This window comes from Ursus arctos, unplaced genomic scaffold, assembly GCF_023065955.2.
Source record: "Ursus arctos isolate Adak ecotype North America unplaced genomic scaffold, UrsArc2.0 scaffold_19, whole genome shotgun sequence".
Classification (NCBI taxonomy): Eukaryota; Metazoa; Chordata; class Mammalia; order Carnivora; family Ursidae; genus Ursus; species Ursus arctos.
This window is the reverse complement of record NW_026622863.1, coordinates 28,279,309-28,296,286: the sequence shown is the minus strand read 5'-3', so window position 1 is coordinate 28,296,286 and position 16,978 is coordinate 28,279,309. Positions and strand designations below refer to the sequence as shown.

Sequence of the window (16,978 nt, the reverse complement as noted above, 5' to 3'; positions counted from 1 at the left end):
AAATAAAGAAATAAAATCTTTTTTTAAATAATATTTCTAAATACTTGATTAATGCAAACAAGACAAGAAAGGAAGGTGGAGGAGACAAGTAGAAAACAAACAGCAAGATGGTAGACCTACCCCAGCTTTAAATGTAAATGGACTAAACACTCCAATTAAAAGGCAGAGATTGTTGGACTAGATAAAAAAGCAAGACCCAGCTATATGCTGTCTTCAAGAAATGCACTTTCAATGTAAAGACATATGCAAGAGGAGAGTAAAAGGGTGGGAAAAGACAGACCATGCAAACACCAAACATAAGGAAGCCCAGTAGTAGCTCCATTAACATCAGACGAAGTGGACTTCGGGACAAGGAATATTACCAGGGACCAAGATGGCTATTTCCTAAGCCAATTCATCAAAAAGACGTAACTGGGTGACCTTGGGCAAGTCACCCAGCTTCATTTCCCATCTGCAAAATAACAATAATAATAGTACCTGCCTAGTGAGGGGTATGGTGAGGATCAAATTATTTAATCCCCTTTTTTCCTTTTTTATTTTTTACTCAAATTATTTAATTCATGTAATGTGTTTAGAACAATGCTTGGCATGTGGCAAATACTCTGTGAATGTTAGTTCTCAAGGTTATTGCAACTGGGACAAAGCCGCAAGCTCTCACCATGACCCTGGCTTTGCTTCCTCAGGTGGGGCTCTGCAGGCTGCTGCAAGATAAGGTTTAAATACGGGCCACTAGCTGGTTCCTCCAGTTCTTTTTCCTGGTAGTGGTGGTGCTGCGTGCGTGCATGTGTAGAGACAGGAGGCAGAGGAATGGAAGGAATGAGACAGCATGCACCCAATGAATCTGTTTGCTATGAGACCCAAGGAAGAAAATCAAGGAGGTGTGGGGCCTGGGGCCAGGAAGGGAGCAGGCACCAGGTGGAGTTTGGGTGATTGCCTGGTATAACTGGTGCTGAATGGGACGGCTCTAGGTTGACCTGAGTCTTCTCCTAGTCTGAGAAGCAGGAAGGCAGCCACTACGTGGGAATTACCTAGTTCACATGGCAGGAACCACAAAGATCTTTGGGCCTTCCTCCTGGTCACAGGCCTAGAAAGAATGCCCGGTGAATTCCCTGCTTGCCCTGAGGACCCTACACCCCTGCTCCAAGGCAGTGATAGTGGAGCTGGTTTCACCTGTGGCAGGGCTGGGAGATCTGTTAAGGTCATGCCAGCTTTGGCATGGAGGTCTGGGCAAGGATGACATTCCAGCCAGGGGTGCGGGAAGACAGGTCTCTGAATCACTGTTGACTCCTTCTCCCAGGCTTGAGTGCTCTCCCTCCACATATACCTCCTTTTCCTCTCCTTTCCTTTCCTGACACTACCTCCCTTCTAGCCCTCAGTGGCTGCCTACCTCCCTTATATTGGAGATTTATTGACACACACCATGAACCGGACACATCTCACCCTCTCTCCTATTGTGGGTCGTAGGTCAGAGCACACCGGCTTTACAGATGTGAGAGCCTAGGAGCTCCAAGAGGTAGACACTTGCCCACTTCTGAGAAATGGCAGAGTCTGGCTTTGAAGATGGTCCCTCACTACAAATTCATTGTTCTTTACCGGTTTCAGTCTACTGATTTTGGTCCAGATTAATCTTCTCCAGTATACAGACTCATCAGAAATCTTTAAGAGCTTCCCACTGCCTAGCGCTGCAGCTTCCAAGCTTTTTTGATCTTGCATCCCTGTGAGTGAAACATTTAGAGCACATTCTCCATTACATGTCCATTTTAATTATCTATAAATTATCTGCATGTGCTAATGTACTCTTGGATTATGTACTTTGGAAAATATTCATATGTGGATGAGATAAATATATCACAAGTAGAAGGAGCCTCTAATATTCTCTCCCTGCGGATCAGTTTGTGAGTATCCTTAGGATATGTATACAATTGGCCTGGAGGAAAAAGTGCCAAGTCGTGGGCCTGGTACGGGCTGTTCTGCCATCTAAAGCTGTCAGCAGATTTCTTCCTACTGCCCTGCAGATCAGTGTCAAGGTACCAAATGGGCCACAGTCATTCTCAACTTCACGTCTCCCTCTACACCTTTCCCTTTTCCTCCTTTCCGAGTCCTCCATGTTGTGTGAGCTCTAGCCCAAACCCTGGGGTTTTCTGCAAAGTCTTTTTCTTCAACCCTGGACCCAGGCATCTGTACCAGTCATTCTGCCTCCTGATCTCAGCCTGCCTGCATCACCACTGAACAAACTATCTCGCCTGGCATGTTTCATGTGGCTGAGCACTTTAGGCAGGTACTATCATTACTACTTCCATCTCATAGCTGGGGAAGCTGAAACTCAGAGAGGTCAAGTAATTTGCCCAAGGTCACACAGTAAGTGATGGAGCCAGGATTTGTACCTGGGCCTGACTCTAGGGTCTACTCTGATTAAGCACTAAGCTAGATAAAGCAAAGATGGTCACTTATATTCCTGTTTATTTTTCTCAGCAGCTTGCATAAAAATACATACAAACGTGAAATAGCAAGCAAATTTTTGAATGAATGATAGTTTGAATGGATGAATGAATGAAACACCCAGGCCAACATCAAGAAGAAAGCCCATGGTAAAAGGGAAAAGTCCCCTTTTATTACCAGTACAGAATGTATTGGTTCCTGTACTAAAGAGTCCTGGGAAAGAGTTCAGGCTTCAGGCATGGATGGATCTGGGTGTGCAGGTGTCATCGCCCACATTCAGTGTTTCCAGCTCCCGGTTTGGCCATCCTCTGTGTTAACCAAGTCCTCAGGGAAGCTCGGCTAGCAACTCCAGGGTCATGCCCTGCCAACATAGCATCTCCAGCAGGAAAGAAGAAAGGCTGTCTGACAGCTCATTGCACCACCTGAGGTCATGGGCCTGTCCTAGATCACATTTCTGTGACCAAGGGTCTGAGATGAGTGGCTTGGTCAGTTCTGGGATCATTGAAGTGGAAGGGTGGGTAGTGGCGTAGGGACCACGGGAGCTGAGGTGGAGGATGGGAGTCGGGATATCGGAAGAATGAGTGTGCACAAGTGTGAATATCAAGTCCACTTGACTTTGTCTCTTGCAGGATTTGGTAGACTGGCAGAAGCCCCTACTGTGGCAGGTAGGCCACTTGGGAGAGAAGTATGATGAGTGGGTCCACCAGCCAGTGATCAGGCCCATCCGCCTCTTCCACTCTGACCTCATCGAGGCCCTCTCCAAGAGTGTCTGGTGAGCCCTGCTCTGGGCCCATGGTGGGCTGTCCCTCTCTCCTGATGCTGCCAGTCAGATACAGAAAGGGAAGGGGCAACTGGGGCCCTCCCCAGAGCCCAGAGCTATACTGCAAGCTCTTGGGGATAGTGGAACATGCCATAGACATAATCCATTCCTCTGCATGGTTTGTCCACTGAGTGAGCAGCAACCGAACATGTAGCCAGAAACCACTTTCAGTGTCACCCCTATTCTAGTCCAGACTCTTGAGGATTTTCCAGCTTCTAAAGCCCATGGGAATAATTTTGCCTGCAATTGGCTCCTTTGTCACAAGAGGTCAGTATCTATCCAGCTACTCAGAGTCTAGCCGCAGGGATGCAGTTCTTTTCTGCCAATAACTTATCTCTGAGACAGTAGCAGATAGACTTATAGTCTCTCTGTAAGAAAAAGCAGTGCCGCTTTGGCCCTATGTCTCCATATGCTTTCCATAGAGGCTTTGGTCTCATGTATCCCTTCTCTAGTTGAAAGATGCGTCTCTGGGGAAGCTGGACACCGTCGAGCCCCTGTGCATGTCTCTCTCTTACCCTGATGGCTCTCCTGCAGGTACAGTGTCCCTATCATCTGGATGCCCCTGATGCTGTACGTCAGTTGGTCCCACTACCGAACCCTCGCTCAGGGCAACGTTCGACTCTTCGAGTCCTTCAGCACAGGTAACGTTGGTTCCTTCCCGGAGGCAGGAGACTCCAGTGCTGTCTCTGGTCCTGAGTTTCGAAGAGCACAGAACCCCAAGCCACGTCACAGACGTTTGTAGACGAGCCCCCGTCTGCAGCAGTAGACTTCCAAAGAACAGTATCAGACTCCCCCCACCCCAACCCCAAATGGATAAAGGAAAACAAAACAAACAAAACCAGCAACAAGTCAGCAGAAACTAAATGAAATCATTTCATAGCAATAAAGGAGTGGGCTTCTCGCTGAGTCGAGTGCTGGAAAATGTGTGACTTGGGATGTCAAGAAACTGAAGGAAATCATTTCATTAGGTGCGCAGCTGAGCGCTGGACTCCCAGTGCTCCATGAACACAGCACAGATTAGAACCGGGAGAGAAAGATGTGGGAGTACCCACAGTGTTCCCCGGGCAGAGGCCCCTGCAGCAGAGCCCTGACCTGGACTGAGCCCACTAACCACTGCTGAGCACTTAGCACGTGCCAGGCCACCTGCTTTCCAGGGACCATTTCCCTTAACCCTCCCAGCATTCCCACAAGAGAGGTACTGTCGTCCTGCCCTTCTAGAGACGAGGAGATGGTGCCTCAAAGTCAAGTGAGTGACTCAGGTCACAGGGCTAGGACGGGCTTGGGGGTGGCCATTTCTGCCAGCCTGCCTCCCGAGCTTACTGCCTTCTTTGTGCCTCTAGGAATAAGCCACCTGCCCAGATGGTCTCCTGTCCTAGCCCAGCCTGCCTCGGGGAGGTGCTAGTCCCCGGGGGGTGGCTCAGACCAAGGCAAGGTTGGGGGACAGGTCTGCTGGGAGTCACTGAGGTGGGCTTTCCTCTCCTGATCGCATGTCACATTCCCGACTGTGAGCCTTCAGAGCCCCCCTCTCTGCCAGACACAGGCTCCTTCTCCCCTCACTCTGGGGCTTCGTTCCCGCCCACCTCTGCCGGGAGTAGTAAGTTAAGGGCCCGAATGGCTTAGGCGAGAGGGACCAGGAGGCCACAGTGATGAGAGCCTCAGTTTTCCCAGCCGGCCCAGGGTGGGGTGGGAGATGGAGGCTGCAGGCAGTCCCGCAGAGCCCGGAGCTGCTCCCGTGCACCACGGGTTAACACGCCCACCCTGCAAGCCAGGGTTACCCTTTTCTGCCCACACTGAATGGCTCAGGCACAGCACAGGGCTTGTTGCTCAGAAGGCCTGCTCACTGAATCACCCACTGTCCCCCCGGCGCTCCCCTAACAATCGCCAACAGTGGCAGGGCCGCCAAGGCTGGCAGCCGGAGGGGGAAGGGGATGCTGGAGCTTTGGCCCGGGTCCCTCTGCAGGGTTCCTCCAGAGATGCCACTCGGTACCAGCTCCGACCGGATGGGCTGACAGGGCTGATGCTGGGGTGAGGGGGCGGGCAGAGACTTGACCTATAGCAGGGGACTCTTGCGTGTGGCAGGGAGGGTGATTTGAGGGCTGGGTCCGAAGGAGGCCTCTGCGGAGAGCTGAACTGCGTTGTCTAAGAGAGGTCCAGGGCAGAGTCTGTGAGCACAAGCAGCGATGATGGCGTGAGAGAGACTGTCCACAACCCTCCCTCCTCCCCCAGCTCATCGGGCGGGCCCAGGCCACAGGCAGAGAGCAGAAGAGCCACAGAGTGAGGCGAGGGGATGCTCAGCAGGGTCCCAGTGCAGCTGCTGGACAGAGGGGGCACAGGAATAAAGGCAGAAAAGTCAGGGTGCCAAGGAGCCATGGAAGCTGAATGGAGACATAAGTTCAATGCTGAGATTCCTAGATGCACATGTGAAAATGCTTGGAAAGGCAGAGGAGTTCTGCAAATTTAGGTGGGCCCCTGGAGCGGTTCCTGGGAGCAGATTAGAGTGAGCTCCACGCAGGAACCATTGCCAGGCAGCACCCTAGGGATGCAGGCCGCCACCAGGACTCTGTGGTGGGAGCCTGAGCAAAGGTCAAGACCAAAGTCTATGGCCAGGGAAAGTTCCTGCGTGTCCAGTGCTTTTCCTGCTGTCAAGAGAGCTAAGCAGCAAGGTAGGGCTCTTGCACTGTGAGCAGGGGGAGGCAGGGTGCTGGGCTGGGAACCTCCTCCTTCAACCAGGGTCCCTCCAGAACTCTACAAGGAGAATCAAGACAAGGTGGGCACGGTAGGACCACAAGTTGGAACTTAGATGTATTTTGCCTCATACTTAAATTTTAAAGGTCCCATTTGAAAATTACGGTGGCTACTTGTTATATATGAGGTGCATTATATCATTACCAGTATTAATATATAATAATATATTAATCTTACTATATAATAAATAGCCTCATCATATAATCAGATATTCTGTTTTCTCCATCGTAACAACAGCCTTTCATGGTGGGTAGGATATTTTACTGTTGAGAAAACACCGAGGTGGTGCAGAGTCAGGATTTGAACCCAGGTCTGCAAATCCAAAGCCTGTGCTCTGTGTACTTCACCAGACTGTTTGGAAAGACCCCAGAGGTGTCAAAGCTTCCCCAGCAGAAGGGCTTTCTTGCCTACCCGAGCACCCCCCCAAGGTCAGATGGCCACTCACACAAAGCTGTCAGGCACGCATCTTGTACCAAATGTGGACACAGCTTAGGCTGACATCCTGACGAATTTCCATCCACTGAGCTCACCACTGGGGCACAGTCACCTGCAGTGCTGCAGGTTAGGAACCAGTGGACTGAGGAGGAAGCCAGCCTTAGGGTGCCAGTTGCTAGGTATTTGGCTGTAAATCAGCTCCCTGGCTGGTAGACCCTGGGTGGGGGAGGCATTGCAGAAGGCCACTGCTCCTTCCCCGCACCCCACTGAGTCAGCAGTCAGCAGTATGGTCCCATCTGAGAAGCCTTCAAGGCTCTCTTATGGTTACTGTTCACCCTTTCCCCCACCCCTCAGCTCAGCCTGGTACAAAAGGTCAGGTTCACATTGGTCCTTCATTGTTTTGTCAGAATGGGGCTGGGCCTGGATTCTGTTTCAAAGAGCCAGAAGGTCACCTCCTCCCCCTGCCTTCCTGGGCTTTCTTCCTTCCCAGCCACCTGTGGTCATCCACACTGGGCCTACTCTGCCTTAAAATGGGGACGAAGGGTAAAACAGCAGCCACAGTGCAGCATGAGGAGTGTGATGTGAAGGACGGGGCGGAGATCCGAAAGCAGCCCAGGTGGGGGTGAAGGGCATCTGCGCAGGCTTCTCACCGCGGATCCCTGGGCTGAATCTCCACGGATAAGGGGGCAGGGAGGGAATCCCAGTAAAGAAAATATGAGCAAAATTAGGGATATGGTGAGAGTGGGGAAGAAGGAGGACGAGGTACATCTAAGGAGCCACAAGGGCTCTGGTTTGGTCCCAGCACAGGTGGACACGGAAGCGAGGCAGGGATGTGACTGGCAGCACGGGTCTCAAGGGGCTTCGAGTGCCCTGCTGGGGTTTGCACTTTACCTAAAGGAAATGAGGGGTTTGAACAGTGCATGGACGCCGGGAACTGGGATGGGAGGCAGATGCTTCATTGGGCAAGAGGGGACAAAGTGGTAGAGGATTAAGAGCAGTGAGATATTTTAAAAATTGAGATGAGATTCCCGTAACATAAAATTAACCATTTTAAAGTGAGCATTTCAGTGGCATTTAGTACATTTGCAAAGGGGTACAACCACCACCTTTGCCTAGTTCCAGAACATTTTCTCCACCCCAAAAGGAAACTCCATACCCATTGAACAGTCGCTCCCCACTTCCCCAGCCCCCAGCCCCTGGTAACCACCGAACATACCTTCTGCCTCCATACGCTCGCCAGTTCTGGACATTCCATACAGGGGAATCGTACAACACATGGACTTTTGTATCTGGCTTCTTTTACTTTGCCAAGAGATGTTAAAGAGGGAGAACTCATAGGGCCTGCTGCCTGGATGGATGCGGGAGGGAGGGGTAAGTTAGGCTTTGGTCACGTGTGGATGTCAGAACCCCCGGCTGAGGAAGAAACCCAAGAGGAGCAACCTAGGGTGACAGGATGGACAGGAGGAAGAGGGTGATTGGCCTCACCTGACAGCAGTTGACTTTGGGGGCCTGTGGACAGGCGTATGGAGGTGCCCTGTAGCCAGTGGCTGTCCGGGACTGGGGTGGAGGGGGGTAGCCTGTGGGTGTAGCCAACTTCCAGGATCCAGCAGAGAGAGTATGTGAGAGTAGAGGGTCAAGGCTTTGATGCAGGGGACAGAGGCAGCATTTCCATGATGGTCCCTGACAAGGGGCATCTAGAGAAGAGGAGAAAAGCCAAGTGACCAAGCAGGCAGGGAGAGGAGACTGAAAACAGGCCCACACAAAAACCTGTCCTTGAATGCTCAGCATTATCCGTAATAGCCCCAAAGTGGAAAGAGCCCAGATGTCCCTCAGCGGAGGAAGAGACACACAGAGGTGGTCCATCCACACACATGGAAGATACTCAGCCTTAACAAGGAATGAAGTCGGGCACATGCTGCAGAATGGATGTGCCTTGAAAATAGTACATGTAGAGGAAGCCGGTCATAAAAGACCACTTGTTGCAGAATTTCACTTATATGGGATGTCCAGAATAGGCAAATCCATAGACAGAAAGCAGATTCGTGGTTTCCAGGGGCTGGGAAACAGCAGGAGTGGGGAGGAATGGAGAGTGACTGCTAACGGAGACAGGGTTTCTTTTTGGGGTGACAGAAATGTTCTAGAATTGCCCGGTGATTGGTTGCACAATACTGAATATACTAAAGAAACCACTAAATTGTACACTTTAAGGGGTGAATTATGGGATGTGTGAATTATATTTCAAGAAGGCTGTCATTTTTCAAAAGGGTGAGGAAGCCTGGCCAAAGCAATGGCTTGTGGAGAAAAGTACAACTCAGAGTGAGAAGAGGCGTAGAGAAAACAGTGACTAGAGCTGGCGTCCCCGTGAAGCCAAGAACGAGTGGGGACAAGAAATGAGAGCTTGCAAGACTGCGGGCTGTCATCAGAGGGCTGGGGGTGGGGAACCTCGCACTTGATGACAATTCCATCTCTCTGGTCTTCTGGTCTCCGGACGAATCATCTCCAGGTTTTTCGCATCTCCCTTGTATGCTGATTTCAAGTCTTGTCTGTTAAGATTTCCCTACTTGGGTTTTTTTGTCCCTCCTGCCCCTCCCTCCCCCGTCCCTTGTTGTTATTTTTCATCATTAGTCTCCTGGCTCTCCTGGAGGGGCATCCGTCCCTCTCCCCTATGCCACTAAAGCAAGGTCACCCTTCCCAGGTATGTCAGCCATCCGGACTGCTTTAACAAAACATCACAGACTGGGTGGCTTGTAAAAAACAGGAATTGATTGCTCACAGTTCCAAAGACTGCAAGTCCAAGATCAGGATGCCAGCCTGATCAGCTGAGGGGCCCCCTTGCAGGTCCCAAACTCCTTGTTGTATCCTTAGGTGGCCGAAAGGGGGAGGAGCTCCGTAGGGTGTATTTTATGAGGGCACCTGTCCTCTTCGTGGCGGCTCCACCCTCACGACCTAAGCACCCCCAAAGGCCCCACCTCCCAATACCCTTACATTGGCAGTGAGGCAGTGAGGTTTCGGTTCACATAAGAATTTGGGGGCGGGGGGGACACTCAGGCCACAGCACCAGGGAAAGGTCCAGCACTGGCACCTTTGCTCCCCTTAGTCCCCCCAAGGAAGATCTCAGACCTCCGGCCGGCAGGGGCCAGGGCAGGACCCCTCCAAGCCCAGCGCAGATCCTCGCGGCCGCCTTCCCATTTTGACCCAAGAGCCCCGTCCGATGTGGCCCGGCCCCACAGCCGCCGGGTGGAGCGCAGCCGCTCCCAAGGAGCCGGGCAGCGAGAGGGGACCCTGGAGCCGCCCGCCGGCACCGCCCGCTGGGGCCGCCGCCCTGACCCCGCCTCTGTCTCCCGCCCTTCTGCAGAGTACTCGGTAGCCATGCCCGAGTCTGCGTTCCCGGGCCTCTTCGTGCTGGGGATGCTCCTCTGGAGCCTGATGGAGTACCTCATCCACCGCTTCCTGTTCCACATGAAGCCCCCCAGCGACAGCCATTACCTCATCATGCTGCACTTCGTGCTGCACGGCCAGCACCACAAGGTGAGCGGCGCAGGCTCCCGCCTGGGGCTGCCAGCTGCCCCCGCTTCGTGGGGGTCAGCTGGGGACCAAGTCAGGGCACTCGAGGGTGCTCGGAGGGGTGACTGGGTCCTCATCTGAACCGGGCGTGGGCAGCGCGAGCGTGTGAACCCGCCCGCCGTCCTTACTGACGCCAGGCCCGCGGCAGGTGCATCTGAGACATCCTCTTTAACCCGCACAGCAACGAGTTCGTTCATTCATTCAGCAGACGGCACCCAGTGCTCACCAGGTGTGGGCGCTGCTCGAGGCACCATTGGACGAAACAGTAAAAAGTCACGGCCCTTGTGGAGCTTCCTTCTGAAGGTGGTGCTGCGGTTCTCCCCGGTCCACAGAGCACCAAACCGAGACTTGGAGAAATTAAGACATGGAGGAACTTGCCCAAAGTCACACCTGGCACAGCCAGGAGGTGGTGCCCCATTCTGTGAACTCCAGAGTCTGTGTGCTCAACCCTCCACCACCCTGGGGCTCTGCCGGGCAGACAGTATGTCATCCAGAGGCTGAGAGCAGAAGCCAGGGGTGACGGAGGAGGCTGTGTCCCCCGGCTGCCTCTCCGTTCCTGCGCGGTGCTGTTCTCTGCCTCTCCCAGGGCATCCCTTTCTTCTTTTCTCCCTCCCCCTTCCCTCCCTTCCTGTCTTCTTCTTCTCCTTCTCCTCCTCCTCCTTCTTCTAACTCTCCTCCTCCTTCTTCTTCTAATTCTCCCCCTTCCTCCTCCTCCTCCTTTCTTTTTCTTCTTCTTCTTCCTCCTCCTCTTCCCCTTCTTCTTCTTCCTCTTCCTCTTCCTCTTCCTCTTCTCCTCCTCCTCCTTCCCCCACATCAGCACATTGCTCTATGGCTATCACCTGCTCCCTCTCTCTTCCCCCCTCCCCAGCTCAGAGAGGGTCTGTCTCTTCTCAGAATACTCACCAAGGCATCTCTGAAATCTTCCCTCTATGCCCGGCCCTTGGCTTCTGAAGCTCCCCAGTGCCAGGCTTGGCTCTTTTTCTGGGTCACCATGACCACACCCCCTTGGAACTAAAAAGGGCGCCCATTAGGATGTGGGGATGGGGAAAACGTATCCATGAACACTTCCAGTACCATTCCTCCCTGTGAGCCTGCATTAACCTCAGCCTGCCAGGGTGCTGCCCTCCGGACAACGTCAGGCCTCAGTCTGAGGACCCCGGGCAGTATCTGGTGGTGGGGCTCTTCTCTAGCACTTTGTAAATTCCAGAGCCAAAGTGGCCTTATGAGCATAACGCAGGACTCTGAGCCGTGAGCATCCCACCCACATCACGTCCACCACCATGTTCTTGGACAGGCTTCCAGGTCCCAAGCTGGCTTGGAAATGGGAGCAGGACAGTCTCTCAAGGGCTCTCAAGTACAGCAGCCTACCCTCCCCAAAGCCATCGAAGGCGCCAGGCTCCCCCATGCATGACAGGTTGCTGCCACCTCGCTGGAATGGGCGGGCTGCTCTGTCTCCATCCTCTGCCGTTCGGAGACTACAGGCAGGTTGGCCTGGCTGTCTTCTGACATGTGAGCCTCTCCATCCACAGGCACCCTTCGATGAATCCCGCCTGGTCTTCCCCCCCGTGCCGGCTTCTCTGGGCATTGCCTTCTTCTACATAATCCTGCGGCTCCTCCTGCCCGAGGCGGTGGCGGGCACTATGTTTGCCGGGGGCCTCCTGGGCTACGTCATCTATGACATGATCCATTACTACCTGCACTTCGGCTCACCGCACAAGGGCTCCTACCTGTACAACATGAAGGCCCACCACGCCAAGCATCACTTTGCACATCAGCAGTCAGGTGAGGCCCACACGTCCCTGCCTCCCCCACTTGCTTACTTATTTATTTGACAGCCACCATTGAGCCCCTAGCGAGGGCCAGGCACCGTTCTGGGTACCAGGGATCCACGGCAAGGCAAGTCTGGGGCTCCCACCGTGCTCACTGGGAGACCAACAAGGAAATCAATAAATTAGCAAAGATAATTTTAGGCAGTGTTAAGGGCCACAGAGAAAAGAAACCAACAGGATGTGGGGGAGGGTCCAGCTTTGTCTAACAAAATATAATGAGAGTCACAGATGTGATTTTACATTTTCTAGTAGCTACGTTGACAAAATTAAACAGCTATAATTAGGTTTTTAAAATTTTTTTTTAAATATTTTTATTTGGTTGAGAGAGAGAGAGAAGAAGCACAAGCAGGGGGAGGGGCAGAGAGAGAAGTACTCTCCCGGCTGAGCAGAGAACTTGATGCGGAACTCAATTCCAGGACCCCGGGGATCATGACCTCAGCCAAAGGCAGACGCCCAACCTATTGAGCCACCCAGGTGCCCCAGATATAATTAGTTTTAATAATATATTTTATTAAGCCAATTACATCCAAAATATTATCATTTCAACCTGTAACCAATGTAAAAAATCACTAATGAAATATTTTACATTCTTTTTCGTATATTACGTCTTCAACATCTGGTGTGTACTTTGCACTTAGAGCACATCTCGATTCAAGTGCTAAGTTTTCATTAGAAATACTTGATCTATATTTAGAGTTTATAAAATTGGCTGCAAATAAAGCCAAAAAGGTAGATTCATATATGTGAGTTGTCCTAAACGTGCTTAAAAGTTTTCCAGTAACTCAATCGACACTACGTTTTCAAATTGAAATGTAAGTCAATTAAAATAAAATGAAATTAGGAATCTAGTGCCTCCATAGCTCTAGCCACGCAGTCGGTGCTCAGCAGGCACGCGGGACGGCACAGCACTAGGTCGAGTGGGCTGGGAAGGTGCCAGTGCAGAGCTGTCTTTACAGCTGAGGCGTCCGCTAACCAGCGTCCAGTGTCCAGAGAAAGAGCATCCCAGGAGCAACAGGTGCAAAGCCTCTGTTCTGGCTTCTGAAGCAGGAATGAACTTGGCATCTCCAAAGAGAAGGAAGAGGCTGAAGTGTGAGAGAGAGGGGAAGAGTCAGGCAGGGGCCAGGCTCTCTCCGGAACTCAGGATGGATAAGGAACTTGGGTTTATTTCAGTGGCGTCCTCCGGAGTCTGGAAACACAAGTACCAAGCTCTCATCTGCCAGGATGGCCCTGAGAGTTGGGAAGGCCAGCAGGGACAGAGGCTCAAACCTCACCTACGTGCTGGCCCTCCCCAGGCTCCCCTCCCGAGGAAATCCCTCACACGTCTTCACCAGTGCCTCATCTTCTCCCCATTTGTCTCCCTCTCTAGGATATGGCATCAGCACTAAATTATGGGATCACTTCTTCCACACCCTTATACCGGAAGAACCCCATCTGAAGATGCAATGACAACTCCCAGCCCCACCGTCCTGCCCTCAGCCCAGCCGTGGCCCCTGCCCCACCCCACCCCCATCCAGACCCTGCAAAGAAGGTTTGCTTGGCCAGGGAGGACAGCCTTTGTCAGGCCTTTGTGCTTGGTGGGGGTGCTGGGGAGAGCAGGAAGACTGGGACTGACCCTGAGACTGCCCTCCTGACCCACCAAGTAGCTCTCAGGGACTAGCTCTTTCTTGGAGCATCCCGGCCTCTCCACTTAGCATCCCTGCCCTGAGCCCACGGGGCTGCTCCAGGCCCTGGCCAATGGGGACTTTCCCGAGGGGAATGAAGGAAACTGACCTCTGGGGCCAAGCCTGTGTCCCACCTGTGTCTTAGCACCTTGGACTCCCTAGGACATATGCCCCCCACATGGTGGAGTGCAAAGAGCAGGTCTGCAGGGCCTGTGACCCTTGTCTTCCTCACCTTCCCTTCCTGGGGAGGGTTTGGTGGCTCTTGCTGTTCTCCTGATGCGTGGAGAACACTGAGGTGGATGAAGGGCTCTCACAAGAAGAGACAACATGATGCCTCCCACAGGCCACCTCCAGTTCCGGGGGCAGTGCCTTTGTCCCCCGCCAATCACAAATGCCAGCTGTAGCACCAGATGCCTCAGGCTGCAACTCATCCAGCACCCACAGGCACGGCCCTCGCCTGACTGTGCAGATGGGCCGGGGGTAGCTGGCGTGGCCTCCAAGGTGACGGGAGCCCAGGCCCCTTTCTTTAGGAACCACCAGCTTCTCTACCCCTCCTCCTGCCTGCCTTCAGAATCACAAAGCTTTTCCCCAAGGGAGGCTAAAGAGGCCTCTGTGTGGGTAGGAGCCCCACCCCATGTCTGGCCATTCTTGACCTCCACCTGGCATAGGTGGGCCTCTACCCCCCTCACTCAGGACCCTTCCAGCTAGTGCCTCCTTACACCAAGGGGCCTTCATGCGGTGCCTTATCTCCCTCCCCTTTGGCTTCCCTGCACCACCCCCAGCAGATGAGGTTCCCGCCCCTTCTTCCTCATAACCAAAACCCTCACTGCTCATTCGAGAGTCTTATTTATAAACCATATAGATGCCCTTAGTCTGGCCCCAGACCCAGTAGCTGCCCAGACTGCCCTATCTAATCCTACATGTCAGGCTTATGTAAAAAATTTTGTCCTGTTCCTGTTCCCTTCTTACCCTCAAGCCGTTACTACTTGAAATTTTCTGAAAACTCGTGGAGCGTAAAGGCTAAAGAGAAGCAGTGTGAGGGATCTTGTGATTTGTACTGTTTACTGTGGAGTTATTTAAAGATTTCAGAATAAATATGCAAACTACAATTGTGAAATAAAGGTGTAAATAAATTGTATATTTTGAAAAATAAAAACGCTGAAAAAGAAAATCAACGAAGGTTTGTTGCTCTTGTTGATGGTGCCTCACCGGACCTTCATAGCTGGGGGAGGGGCGGCCGGGTGGGGGATGGGCGTGGCTGGCCCAGCCGTGAGAGAGCATTTATTTTATCACTGACCAGGCAGTGTAGACTTGCAGGAGCAATGTGAAGATGAAAAGCTTATCAAGTCTTATCTTCTTATGCGGTCTTATTACTTTTAAAATTCTCCGCAGACCACACCTCCCCTCACTGCTGGTGCCTGGGGTGGAGGCTGGAGGGTTGTCACTCCCACCAACCGCGGGGATATCGTTTCTTCTGGGATTTATCAGACCCCAACTGAGATTCCAATGGACTTTTCCAAAACAAAGGGGGAAGGCTGTAACAACAAATGCCCACAGTGGGAACTAGAAAATCAGGCTAGCTCAGGGCGGATAAAAGAGTTTCTCAAGAGGTCTTCTCACCCACATCAGTTCCCACCTGGGGAACCTGTCCTCAACACTCAGTGTCTAATTCGATCGGACTGGCGGCGGTGGACTGGATTTGCAGAGGCAGAACCGGAAGTGGAAGCGGAAGAGGAAGAAGAAGGACGCTGATGTTGGTGAGGCTCTGGCAACCCGGAAGAAGTCCAGGCGTCTGCTGCCTGTCCCTGCTCCAGCTGCTACGCGGTGGCTTTATCCGTGTGGCTCCCAGCCTGTGATGCGTGTGACCTATCCGAGCCACCCAACCCACAAACACCTGGAATCAGGCCCGTGCAAGCGGCAGAAATCACAACCTCCACTTCCTGGGAGGTGCCAGAAATCTGACCACGGAACATCGCCCCCAAAGGATAGGAAGAAACAAAAAGGAGGAGCAAAGGAAGAGATTCACTAGGTGTAAATGGGCAAGTCCACCAGAGAAAAGTCTAAGGTGAGCAAGTTTGAGCAAAAAAAAAAAATTATTAAAACAACAACAACAATTTACGTAAAAAGGTTGAAACAGAGCAAGTAAGAAACACCAAAATCCAAATGAGTTTGTAGCATGGTGATAAGAAGATTTAGAGGGAAAAAACCGTGAAACCGAGCCAATCTAGTAATGAAAAGTTCTACTCCGTGAACATTGGACAGATTCCCCCAGAGCTTCTTGTTATGCCCATTAGAACTTCCCAGGGGGTTAGGAATTTCCACAGAGCCTTTGGAAGACAGCCTCACTGTACAGAAAAGCATGTAAGTGCCATGAGGCCATTAACCTCAGCAAGGTGGCACTCACAGTGCATTCCCTACTGCGTGACCGTCTAGTAGAGTCTGGGGATTTTATCATCAAGTGCAAGAGACATAAGTAAGAGTCAAAGACATGATCAAAATGCCAGCACAGTTAGCATGATGGGAAAGTCTGGAACTCATGGCACATGATTATGTTTCTTGTTTGTTTTTGTATGTGTGTGGCTTTTCGTTAAGATTTATTTGCTTTATAGAGAGAGGAAGCCCATGGATGCACGGGGCGGGGGCAGAGGGACAGAGAAAGGAGGAGAAGCAGACTCCCCACTGAGCGGGGATCCTGATGTGGCTGGATCTCCTGGTCTCACGACCCTGAGACCCTGACCTGAGCCAAAGTCAAGAGTTGGACACTCCACTGACTGAGCCACCAGGCGCCCCTGATTATGTTTATTTCTATAGTGAGAGAAGACTCACAAATCATCAAGAAAGTTTAATGTTTGCTCGGGCAAAGGGCCATTTAAATTCTGGTTGGTGTAAATATCCAGGCTGACTGACTCTCAGGGATCCTCGAAATTTACCTTACTTGATTCTGTCACAACAGCCCAGCTGCCCTGGCAGACGACAGGCCCATGGCCATTACGTTTATTTCTGGCACTGTGTTTGTACTTCCCGATATGCTGTCTTTGGGTGTTTCTTGGCTGACCTGAAGAACTGCCCTCTTAACTCCACTCTGTTCCGTTGCTCATTGGTTCTGGCGTCTGATCTCTGCCTTTGAACTTTGTACCATTTCTAATTGTGCCCAGCACAATGCTCAACTTGTAACAGGCCTCAATAAATGTTAGTCTTGTCTCTGTCAGATCTCTGGCAGGTGACATTGTTTGATAGATGCTTCTGCACCTCTTCCCTGGCCTCTGCTGCCCTCTGGTGACAGCATGAGGCTCTGCCCCTTATGACCGCCCTCACAGTGACTGCTTTGAAATCAGATGTCTGTGGTTGTAAAATTTCAGCACTTTTCCACTTTACCTGTTCTCTTGACTTACTGTTTTGACTTGTTGACCGTTTTTGAGGGAAATCTGGAACTATGGGCATGAATTTCCGGTTCTAATTTTCCAGGAAGATATGATGGTTGCAGA

General features: G+C 51.9%; 1 protein-coding gene across 1 annotated transcript in view; it reads left to right on the top strand.

The window, feature by feature from the left end:
* Nucleotides 1–14,664, top strand: part of FA2H (fatty acid 2-hydroxylase) — a 47,956-nt gene extending 33,292 nt beyond the window's left edge. Inside the window, exons 3-7 of the mRNA XM_026495214.4 lie at nt 3,069–3,211; nt 3,794–3,900; nt 9,795–9,967; nt 11,533–11,785; nt 13,199–14,664. Of these exons, the coding sequence (XP_026350999.1) occupies nt 3,069–3,211; nt 3,794–3,900; nt 9,795–9,967; nt 11,533–11,785; nt 13,199–13,278 (756 nt within the window). The 3' untranslated portion in view covers nt 13,279–14,664. The remainder of the gene's footprint in view (nt 1–3,068; nt 3,212–3,793; nt 3,901–9,794; nt 9,968–11,532; nt 11,786–13,198) is intronic.
* The last annotated feature ends 2,314 nt before the right edge of the window (nt 14,665–16,978 follow it).